This window comes from Pseudomyrmex gracilis, unplaced genomic scaffold, assembly GCF_002006095.1.
Source record: "Pseudomyrmex gracilis isolate BER0280 unplaced genomic scaffold, ASM200609v1 scaffold_934, whole genome shotgun sequence".
Classification (NCBI taxonomy): Eukaryota; Metazoa; Arthropoda; class Insecta; order Hymenoptera; family Formicidae; genus Pseudomyrmex; species Pseudomyrmex gracilis.
Window position 1 is genome coordinate 31,006 of NW_018021518.1, and position 11,609 is coordinate 42,614.

Below are 11,609 nucleotides of genomic sequence, written 5' to 3' on the forward strand. Positions count from 1 at the left end.
TAGAAGGAAATTTTTCTCTTATAAAGTTTCGTTTTTCAGGTGTTCCTACAGTTGTAAAAACTTCACATCCTTCAAAAAGCGCGAGATAAATTGCAGATTGCCCAACGGCACCAGTGCCGGAATGTATAAGAATTTTATCTCCTTTCTTTAATTTTCCACGTGTGTACAAAGCATAATAACTCGTACAATAAGCAATTGGGACAGTTGCAGCATCCTCAAACGTCCATTTGTCAGGAATGATCCAAGAAAGTTGTGGATCAGCCACAATAAGATTTGTGATTCCTCTAAAATGATTTACTTAAAGTAGTACTTTATAAAATACACATACTCTGATAGCCAAGCATGTTTTGCAAAATTATGTAACTTAATGTTGAGCTGATGTTTTCAACTAGTTGCTGTGTATTTGCTAAATATATGATGCATAGTCATACATAATCGATAACACGAAGGCAAATTTGAGACATTTTGTGTCAGCAGATTCAGAGCAAACAAAGAGCAACTATTGCTCATTATGTTGTCAACAAAATGACTTTTATTTATAGAAAACTTTTTGCTTTATCATTCCGGTTTCGGCAACATAAGAGCAACATGACGATAACAAAACAAGACACCGATGTACTTTTGTCGTATGGTTGGTAAAAACTGTTGACATATATTTATTCTATCTTGTAGCCCATTAAATGTCGAAAACGAATGACCGTCTTTTAGAATAAGTAAACAAAAATAATTTCATTTTAGTAAGGAACAAGTACCCAGATAGCCAAGTCTGTCANAAGCAGATCATGCAAGTGTCTGCTATCACCTGTTGGCAACAAAAAGGCTACAAATCTGATACAGAAGTTGTTATTATTGATTAAGTGTACAAATTGGTGCTAACAATCGAGCAGATCTTGCTCACAAAATCTGACAGCAGATTGGCTGCAAAAACCAAGCAAGATCTGCTAACATTACTTGACGTCAGATTGTCGGCAGAAACCGAACAAAATTTGCGCACGCTCACTCTAACGGCAGATTGGCAACAGAAACCGAGCAGAATCTGCAGCTTTTGGCGATTCACGTAAAATGATGCAGTTAAAAGGTTTCAAAATGTTACTTTTATAACATAAAATATATTTAAGTCTTCTGAATTAACTATTTTTTTAGTTTAAAATAAAAAATGCAATGTAATAATTTTATTATATAATGTTACAATGATTGTGTTACATATTACGCGTTGTCAATTTATCTATTAAATTATAATTATAAAAAAAATATATATACAGGGTGTCCCAGAATTGGTTTAACATCTCTCGTAGGCAGGTAGAAGAAATAAAACTGAGGTGAAAAGTCCTATACCGTTTTGCTAGATTCGCAATAGTTACTGAGATTTTAATTAACAAAGATCCGCGAATAAGCATGCATCGGGCTGTCTTACGCGCGTAAGACTGCCCGCCGCGCTTCGCGCGCTAACGGTGTTATCCATAGCGACATATGGGAGGAGCTAATATAACAGCATATACTATAACATATACATATTACAATGTAATTGTGTGAAGCGCGCCGGGCTGTTCTACGCGCGTAAGACAGCCTGATGCACGCTTATTCGCGGATTTTTGTTACTTAATATCTCGGTAACTATTGCAAATCTAGCAAAATGGTATAGGACTTTTCACCTCAGTTTTATTCCTTCTACCTGTGTACGAGAGATGTTAAACCAATTCTGGGACACCTTGTATATATTATATATACAAGCGAATCTAGCAAAACGGTATAAGACTTTTCACCTCAGTTTTATTCCTTCTACCTGCCTACGAGAAATGTTAAACTAATTCTGGGACACGTTGTATACATATATAGGGTGTCTGACAACGAACCATAAAGCTGATGTGTGTAGGTAGATCGGGTCATTCTGAATAGAAAAGTTATATACTATTTTGCAAAATTCGCAATATTTATTGAGATATGAATTAATAAATGTGAACCAATGAAGGCGCGGGGAGCGATGATCGGACTCTATAGGCGTCCACGATTATCAGATAAAAAGAAAAATGGCTTCTCTCATGTAATGTCTTAGTAACGAGATGCGGAGTAAAGAAACAAGCGCGGAACGACTCAGTTTCTTGCGATCGGGCGCTATTCGGCGGTACGCAGCGAGCAGCGGCGAGCGAGGAATAGAGCTGATAATTGTGCACGCCTATAGAGTCCGATCATCGCTCCCCGCGCCTTCAGTGGTTCACATTTATTAATTCATATCTCAATAAATATTGCAAATTTTGCAAAATGGTATATAATTTTTCTGTTCAGAATAACTCGATTTACCTACACACGTCGGCTTTGGTTCGTTGTCAGACACCCTATATATACATATATAACAATATATACTAACATATATACAACACTAACCTTATATACAAGCGAAATAATTTTTTTATAACTATAAGATCTTGCAAAAGTAGAAACCCCTTAATAGATTAGACTTCTTAATTAATTAAAAAAAGACATGTTCGAAAAAAATGTTTTATACAAAAATTATAGAGGTTGTAGTGTGACACATTATATAATAAATTTACTATGTATGTGTACACTATGTGTATAGCGAAGTTAGAATTTAAATTAGTGTTTAAGACGTCAATAAATTATATCTATCTATATATAATTTTAGTGTATGACTATGTANAATTTTTTTATACATAATTATAATTTAGTAGATAAGTTGAAAAAGCGCAATAATATATAAAAAAATCATTGTAAGAATATAATAAAAATATTGCTTTAAATTGTTTTTTTATTTATTTTATATTAAAAAAATATAAAAATAATATTGAAATCCTTTAAATGCATTATTTTATGAATCGCTAAAAGCTGCAGATCTTGCTCGGTTTCTGCCGACAATCTGATGTCAAGTCATGTTAGCAGATTCAGCTCGGTTTCTGCTATCAATCTGCTATCAGATTCTGTGAGCAGGCTTTGCTAGCAGATTGTAAGTTTAATGCGGACACAACAGATATCAATTTGCTCGCAACTTTTTAGTATATCTGTTGCCAATCTGCTGGCATATTGCGCGCATTTTGCTTACTGGGGAAGCCTAATGCGGACACAGGTGATACCAATTTGCTGAGTAGTTTTGCTTAAAATTGCTGACAGTTTGCCGGCAAATTGCGAAAAAATTGTTTACTGGGTTTGTATGTTCCGGCTTAAATAAGGTCGCGCAACTCGCGTCAAAACTTAGAAAAAAACAGGGGATGATTGTGAATTACATCCATCAGCTCAATCTTGAAAAAGTGAATTATTGAAGACAATTGTTTTGTATATAAACTGTAACAACTAATAAATTTATGTTTTCCATACGTTACAGTAGATACTCCCATTATTCTTTCACCAGTTTCATTGAACCCGACAAATTCAAAACCTAGGAAAGAATCGACTTTTCTTCCTTCTTTTTCAAAAGTATCCAGAGGAATTCTACCAGTAGCTATCATAATATCCTTGAAATTAAGTGATGCGTATACTACACGTACGAGATTTTCTTGTTTGTAATCAGGAGATATCGGGCCTTCAACCCAACGCAATTTGCTCAAATCACCTCGCACCTACAACAAATATCAATACTGTTGTAATAAAAAATACACAATAGGAAAATATCATAAATTAATTTATAAATTTATATGAACATACACTCTGAGAGACATAACCATGCTGTACCAATTTTGGTTTTAGTTGTGGTAACGGAAGATGTCTATACGATCCCCAAACTTTGTTGGGGCGTAAAATATTAATAGGCAAGTCCAAGTGTAATTGGTTTATGTAGAGAGAGTCTTGTAAAGAGAATTTCGGCGCATTTTCATCTTGGATAAATACACATCTAATCTTGTCATCTGTTTTGTTCAGCTCTTTTCGTAAACAATTGATAAAACCCAATATGCCACATTCAAAATCGTCCGCAACTAATATTGTTCTTGTGGATGCGTTTAATTTATCATCCATGTTTAATACAGACTTCAACTTGTTAATCCACGAAAAGTCAAAGTTATTTATATATATAACTTTTTGCGGTACAATGCTTTGTGTTTTTCTTAAAAGCACAAATGCTTCTTTCTCTGTACGTTTCTCTAAAACTATATTCAACTTATATTGTTGTAATAATGTATAATTGTAGGAATCAGTGAGATTTTCTCTTGACAGTACAAAGCAACCTTTTTTTAATGTAGACAATAATGTATTGATTAATTCACTTNTGTTTTTTGTTAAAAGTTTGAAAACAATAATCATTAGGAAATTGTTATCTTTTGTCAAATTGTCGGANTGCTTGATATTTGGAGATAATTCATTATTTTTGAAACGATTAGCTGGAGCAACCAATGAAACATTTGGTTCGATCATTGGCAAATTATTTAAAATGTCATAAAGAATTGTAGAGATTAGATCTTGCTCTGTAACTGTGTCAACATTTTCAATTAATTCAATAAAATTTGCCTGTAGTACTAGATTACATTCCAGCGAGATATGCGCTGATATTTGTATAATTTCTGTTAGAGACATCACAGCACGATCACAATGAGCAATAAAACAATATTCATCATGAATAGGTTCAGTAATTTGTCGAGATATATTTGTAGTCATAACGCCATAAATTTCGATTCCTCCAGATATTATAACGTCCAGAGAATCATAAACGCGTACAGAAAAGTCTGAAATAAAAATTGTATATCTTCAGTAAAGAATTTTAAAAAGAAAAGAGAAAGTGAGATAGCATAATAGAGATGTATAATGGTAGAGACAGGAGAGAGATTGTCATTAACTGTTTCAGAAAAAAACACTCGATGTAGAAGAATGTTTGCGATACTTACTTTGAAATGTCTGTTATTGAGCGTGGTAACAGATATTGCACATATGTATTTTAGATCTTTTGCCATGACAACATATGTGTTAATATTAGGAGTATTAAATGTGTGTGTGTGTGTGTGTGAACAAAGTTTTTTGTTTTCTTTATATTGTTTGTTACTTACAGTTTATCGTACAAATTTTATCCATAAAATATGATATGGAGTATATTTCATTATAATATACTTACTCGCTTTTTCATCAGGCGTAGTTTGTATTTGCTTTATGTGAAATTGAGGATCAATTACTAATTTACGAATACTTGTTGATACAAAAAGACTTCTTGAATCTAGTAACAAACTTTTCATCTGCATCATGTTGTCAATAAATGCTGTCCAATTGTCTGACCATGTAATATATCCCATTTTTGCTGAAATTGATGCACTTTTCAAGCCTTGAAATATACCAAAATAGTGATAACCACGAAGTCGTAATTCTTTGTAAATATCCTTGGTACTCATACATTTTGTAACGTTATATTCAGGTTCTTTTAAATTATGAATAAGTAATTTATGATTTGCAATATCATGTGGAATCCACACTTTTCCAGTAACAACAACAGTAGTTTCCTCACTAATCTCAAACTGATTGCTGCCTATATAATAATTAATAGGAAAACAATAGAGAAAGAAACATATGTATAATAAATTTGTTGTATGTGTGTGTGTCTGTAAGAGAAAGAAAGAAAGAAAGAGAGAAAGAGAGAAAGAGAGAGAGAGAGAGAGAGAGAGAGAGAGAAAAAGAGAGAGAGAGAGAGAGAGAGGAGAAAGAAGGAAAAACAAACATACTAAATAAACTCTTACCGTTTTGTATTGAAAGAGTCAGTTTAACAGTAGTCGTTTTTGATAAGTAAGTAGCACGAAGAAAGTTAACATCTTCAAATATAATTGGTATATTTTTATAGTCACAGCGTAACATTGTTCCAATCATTTTCCAAATTAAAATCAGATAACCTGAAGCTGGCAATAGAATCCTACCGTCAATTACATGATCATACATATATTTCAAATTGGAATCTTTGAATGTAATCTCTTGAATTGTTTCTCTAATGGTAGGTTTTTCCTCACTTACGAATTTTGCAACATAATAATTTTCAGAGTGATCCCATCTATAACAGCAATATAAAAAAATATAAACTATATACCTATATATAATATTAGGTAAAATGAAACCTTATTTTTTATCAAAACAAAAAAACAAACAAACTTTATAAGAGGAGATATCATTGGTGTTCCACGACTGACTGGAAATTGTATTGGCGGATATAAGTTTGCAACTTGCGGTTGACATCCGATATTGTAAAGATTGCCAATTCCTTTCAAAATGCTATCTATATTATTTTGTTGACCGTGTTGAAATAATGCAATATAGTTTGAATCTAAACAGTTTTTCATAAAAAATTGCCAATTATTATATGATATTATTTCAATAATTACCACATTTTTCGGTATCATAGGTAAAATTTCTTCAAGTGACGAATATACTGCACTGTGTGCATAATATTCTGCAGCAGATAACTGCGTAAATGAGTTGTATATTTTATTGTGAGGCAAAAACTTGTTTAACCATTTCTTACTATATTTAAAATTTTTCATAGATTTATATGGTGCTATTTGATTCAGATATTCTAGTAGCTTTAATCTAGTAGATTCTGGATACTGATTAGAAGCAGCAGAAATATAATCACACTGAAAAAAACACATAACAATACAGTAACATGCGTATGTACACAGAATAAAGTACCTACACTTACTTACCTGTTCTACTTTTATTTTATCAAACGCAACACTCATATAATACGCCATTAAAATTGTTTCCTCAACAGTAAAAAATTCATCCACATATCCGCACAACAGTTCACCAATCGACTGACCAAGTACATAATCGGGCACAATTCCAATATGTAGGAAAAGATCTACTATTGCAATCTATATAAAAATAACATAACTTATTTTATTATAGATACTATATCATAACATCAGAACTACTCTATCGAAATACGATTTAAACTGGCTGGTTTAAATGCCAAAAACTAGATGTTGTATATGTGTGCAAAATTATTAAAATAGAAATTACACGTGTTAATTACATTTTAATTTTAACTTAAATGTAATTGTGTCACGCAGTCGCCACAATTCAACAAATATAAAAAACAAATCGTAAATATGCAAAACTAATTCTACAAACTAAAGTTTTTCTTTATTTGCCTGAATACTAATGATTGCCACGAATGATTTTATACTGTCATTGCAAGTAATTTCGTTTTTATTTAATAAAATGTCCGTGACACATATACCACATGGTTTTAGTGCTTCATCACATTTCTGAATTGTTTTGACAATTATTGGTAGTTTCATTAAGTCTTTGCCTGAAAAATAACAAATAAAAATATTTTTCATATGTATGAATTCAAAGTGTACATTCAAACAAAAATATGTTTAAATAAACAAGAAATATATATTTCCAATAAATTAATTTTAAAATCAAATATATAAAGAGCTCTTTTGAAGTCGGTGTGGTGTAAAGAAAAGCAAGAAATAGGAATTAACGGCAAGTACAAACCGAAATGTATGTAACGTGGACAATAAGCAATAATTTGACAAGTATGCAGTCCGAAATGGTTTAGTTATATTTTCAACCTTCTGAGTTGGATTTTTTAAATGGTAAAAAAAGAAATTAAAAAATTTATTAAAATTTTACGTGTAAGATTTACTCGTGAATACATATATATACCCCGATAGCCAAATGATAGCAGTATGCCAGCAGTATGCACGCAGGTTTAATCAGCACTTTGCAGCAGATTTTACTCAGCTGTGTCATCATAGTGAGTGAATTATGTAGGCACGATACGNAAAGAAAACAACACAGCAAAAATATAGAAATAAATGAAGAATGAAATGACAATAGCACGTTATGCTTCAAATCTGCTACATTTTTTCAGCAAGTTCTGCTTGATTGATGCAAAAATATTTGCATCACGGCATGACATATTTATATTCTTTTTTTTTCTGTTTTTCTGTCGACACTAGTTGAAATAACAGATTATGTTTGAATGCTGGCTACATTGTACTGGCATAATGTGTTATTGCAAACTTTGCAAAATGTGATCACTCAGTCTTGGTTATCTGGGTATATGTATATATATACACACGCAAATTTACACAACAATAGCGAACGGCACTTATTACCGTTTATATATTTCTAGTTTAAACTTCAGAACCTAAAGTTCTCTAATTGGTAAAAAAAATGAAAACATTATTGAAACACAATTCATATAAAAAAAATCCACATCATTGTGTGTCGAACATTTCGCAGTCATTGATCTACATACTAAATTATGATTAAGATCATATAGCATAGAAAAAATAAATTAACAACGAATATAAATAAATAGAGCAAAAAATACATTGACATAAATTGAAATTGATAGTTTTGAGCATCTTTAGAGCGAGCGTGCTTGTGTACAATACATACATGTGTGCGTATGAGTGTGTACACATATAATACTTTATATAATTCATAAATACTTTATATATTTCATAAATCATGTATAATAACTTATTTAAATAAATACCTATATTACTCCATATGACATCTGTTCCGGGAAATAGAAAACAAATTTGTTTACTTATATTTGAATAACATTCTAGCTTATTAATTGACCTATGATCTTCTGTTAATCCAACTATAGTATATCCTCTATATGGGTGACGTTCTATATTTTTATTATAAATGCTGTGTAAAAGAGCAATATATTCTGTATCAATCGGCCGATTATGCACCTATAACGTAATAAAATACGTTACTTAAAAAAACCAAAACCAATAAAAAAAAGTAAATTGTTTCAAGATATAAGGACTCATAAAGTCACTCTGCAAGTACTAATCAACAAATGGCTTGTAACTAGTGTTTCAAAAACNCCTCAATGTCAGCTACAAGAATATGCGATAAAAAGGTTCTATTTACAAAAATCGATGTTACCTTGACATTATCCTGGGTCAATTTATTAACATCAGTAAATATATCGCTCTATACTTTGCAACTGTTGTTTCAAACATTGTTTTTAAAACTGAGTCTAGTTTCCGAGAAAGTTAGCCAGTTCGGACTATACAAAACACTCTAGTGTCTCATATTATTTGCGTCAGACAAATATCTCGAAAAATATGAGAAATACAAAAAAATTATGTTTCAGAAGTTCTTAGATGCTGACATTTGATCTGAAAATTATCTTCCCANTTGTGCTAAATTTACTTTCAACATTTTTAAATGGGAACCCGTATTTTTGCAGTTGACGTTGACAAGTTTTCGAAACACTATCTACTTATTTTTTTTGCACAAGCCAATCTCAAAATTTAAAGCTCCAAAAGTAATCTAATTTTGGTTAAATAAAAATGAAATACAAAAAAATACTTTGATTCTCGATTAATATAATTTCTAAGCTCTTACATCATCCAGAATCGTTTTAACAGCTTCTTCAGTACGACCAGACACAATTACAAGTCTAGGTAAATCGTCTAGTTTTTTGATCTTATTTTTCGGATTTGATTTTAATATTACATGGCAGTTTGCGCCACCAAATCCAAAAGAATTAACCGCCACATACCCACCATTAAATGGTGTAAGTTCAGTAATAATTTTAATTCTACCTTCAAGAACAGCAGTAAGATCTTTTCGCGGTGATTTGAAGTGCAGAGTTGCTGGAATTTTACCAGTTTCCATTGCTATCAGTATCTGTAAAATTTACAATTATGTGTACTATTATTACGTTACAGCATTTTCCGTTGCCTCAACTTTTCAGAATCGAGTTGTTTCTATGACGTTTGTCAGGTGTTACCCTCACTCTTGAATTTCTACAAATTGCGTATCATTGCTTATACTGCGTATATATTATCGAGTGACAATAACATAATTTTAATACTTTGCGGTTATTTTAAACCACGGTCAAATTTATTTCCTGCAGCTGACTAATTGTAAGATAACTAAAAATACGATTTAGAAGGCTTTTATAAAAAGTCTTACATTACTTTCAGGCTTAAAAAGTTGCTGATAATTTTTTGCAGGAAAGTTTCAAATGGTAAATTTCTGATCATTAGACGCATTTTTATATAAAAAAAACAACAAAAGAATTTGAAAACGGAAAAGAGACTCGCGAGACGAGTTTTTAAGCGTGAAAGATGCAGAGTGTAATGTTTAAAAAAATAGTATACCGTTTAGAAATATTAACTGACTGATTTTTACAATAAGAGATGCGTTTCAGTGGTTTTGCTTTGGCAATAAAAATAGATTGCTGGGTAAAGCGCTAAGCGCTTAAAGCGAACACACATATGTACATGCGTTGTTCGTATGCACAGCTATTCAAACTAATATAAATTTAATTTCAATTAAGGGGGGTATTTGGGATTTCTCATATATGAGATGCAAATATAGCATCCTATATGAATTTTAGAATTGTTATTACAATTCGAATTTCACGTGTAAAAATTTACACGTGAACACGTATATATGTATATATATACACGTATAATTTACGCACAACACCTAGTGAACGGCTCTCATGACCCAATTTACATATATTTATTAGTTTGGATAACTATCTTATGTTTTCAAAATCCTAGAGTTTATAGTTTGAACTTTTTGTGGAAACAGCATGCAACAAAGTAAAAATGGATTATTTATTATAGCTTATCATGTATGTATCTACATACTTTTGCTATTTGACAGAGACCGCTAGCAGGCTCAGCATGTCCAAGATTTGATTTTATTGAGCCCATCAATAAAGGACTATTTCTGTTTTTACAGAAAACTTGATCAATAGCTGTAACTTCTACTGGATCGCCTACTACAGTACCAGTTCCATGAGCTTCCACATAAGATATCTCAGAAGGTGCAATTTTGCATTCCTCATAAAAGTCTTCTAGTAAAGCTTTCTGCATTTCAAAAGATGGATATGTAATACCTTCTTCTTTGAAACCATCGCAATTTGTTTTACCATGAACACACGTAGCATAAATTCTTCTTGCATCTTTTGCTTTCTGCAAAAACAGCACAGCAACGGTATCACTGCGCATGTAACCACGGCCTTTTTCATCAAAAGGTCTGCAGTAACCATCAGCGGACAATACTCCTAAAAGTATTTAAATAATAATAGTTTGTTTTATGGACATGTTATTTTTCTGGTCAATGTTCTGCATTATTAATGTATATATTAGCCGTCATTCATGCGCGGCGAAAGAAATAATAATTCTCTTTAGCGTTTTTCTGCTACTGTGCTAATTTATTCCACCTGGTTATCTTATTTGATCGTTTATCATCAGCTAAAGGTGGCCAGCTAAAGCAGTCTGACGTAATAATAAAACAGAACTGGAAGAGAATTCATGTCTTTCACTCCGCACAATTTAATGTCAATAATCATTATCATATTTTGTGATAAACTTGAAAACCAAATATGTACTGTGTAATAATAGTATCATTTAAAAATTAATTTTACCAAGACTACAAAATTGATACGTTTCAAAGGGATTTAAGCACAGATTAACACCAGCTACAATGGCCGCATCACATTCTCCGTTTTTCATTCTTGTGTACGCATGAGCTAAAGCGGAAAGACTTGAACTGCAGGCTGTATCTACAACGTATGATGGTCCAGAGGCATTTAACCAAGAAGAAATCTTGTTTGCCATGAAATATTTCGATGATGCGTATATATGTTCAGCTATCTATAATTACACATAAAATATAATTACACATAC

At 31.8% G+C, this 11,609-nt stretch overlaps 3 protein-coding genes across 3 annotated transcripts in view; all 3 read right to left on the reverse strand.

The window, feature by feature from the left end:
* LOC109861699 (fatty acid synthase-like) overlaps window positions 1-4,183 on the reverse strand; it is an 8,706-nt gene extending 4,523 nt beyond the window's left edge. The window contains 3 exon segments of the mRNA XM_020441457.1: window positions 2-284; window positions 3,328-3,569; window positions 3,655-4,183. Of these exon segments, the coding sequence (XP_020297046.1) occupies window positions 2-284; window positions 3,328-3,569; window positions 3,655-3,963 (834 nt within the window). The 5' untranslated portion in view covers window positions 3,964-4,183.
* On the reverse strand, window positions 4,053-6,253 carry LOC109861697 (fatty acid synthase-like). Its single transcript, XM_020441455.1, has 5 exons — window positions 6,067-6,253; window positions 5,664-5,968; window positions 5,051-5,455; window positions 4,165-4,667; window positions 4,053-4,088 (listed from the first exon to the last, which is right to left on the reverse strand). The coding sequence occupies exons 1-5, from the start codon at window positions 6,084-6,086 to the stop codon at window positions 4,053-4,055; spliced, it is 1,269 nt and encodes a 422-aa protein (XP_020297044.1). The 5' UTR covers window positions 6,087-6,253.
* Window positions 6,254-6,310: 57 nt separating this feature from the next.
* On the reverse strand, window positions 6,311-11,560 carry LOC109861698 (fatty acid synthase-like). Its single transcript, XM_020441456.1, has 8 exons — window positions 11,348-11,560; window positions 10,566-10,984; window positions 9,307-9,591; window positions 8,435-8,642; window positions 7,068-7,228; window positions 6,618-6,788; window positions 6,427-6,548; window positions 6,311-6,377 (listed from the first exon to the last, which is right to left on the reverse strand). Exons 1-8 carry the CDS (start codon window positions 11,538-11,540, stop codon window positions 6,311-6,313), a joined length of 1,626 nt encoding a protein of 541 aa, XP_020297045.1. The 5' UTR covers window positions 11,541-11,560.
* Window positions 11,561-11,609: the final 49 nt, after the last annotated feature.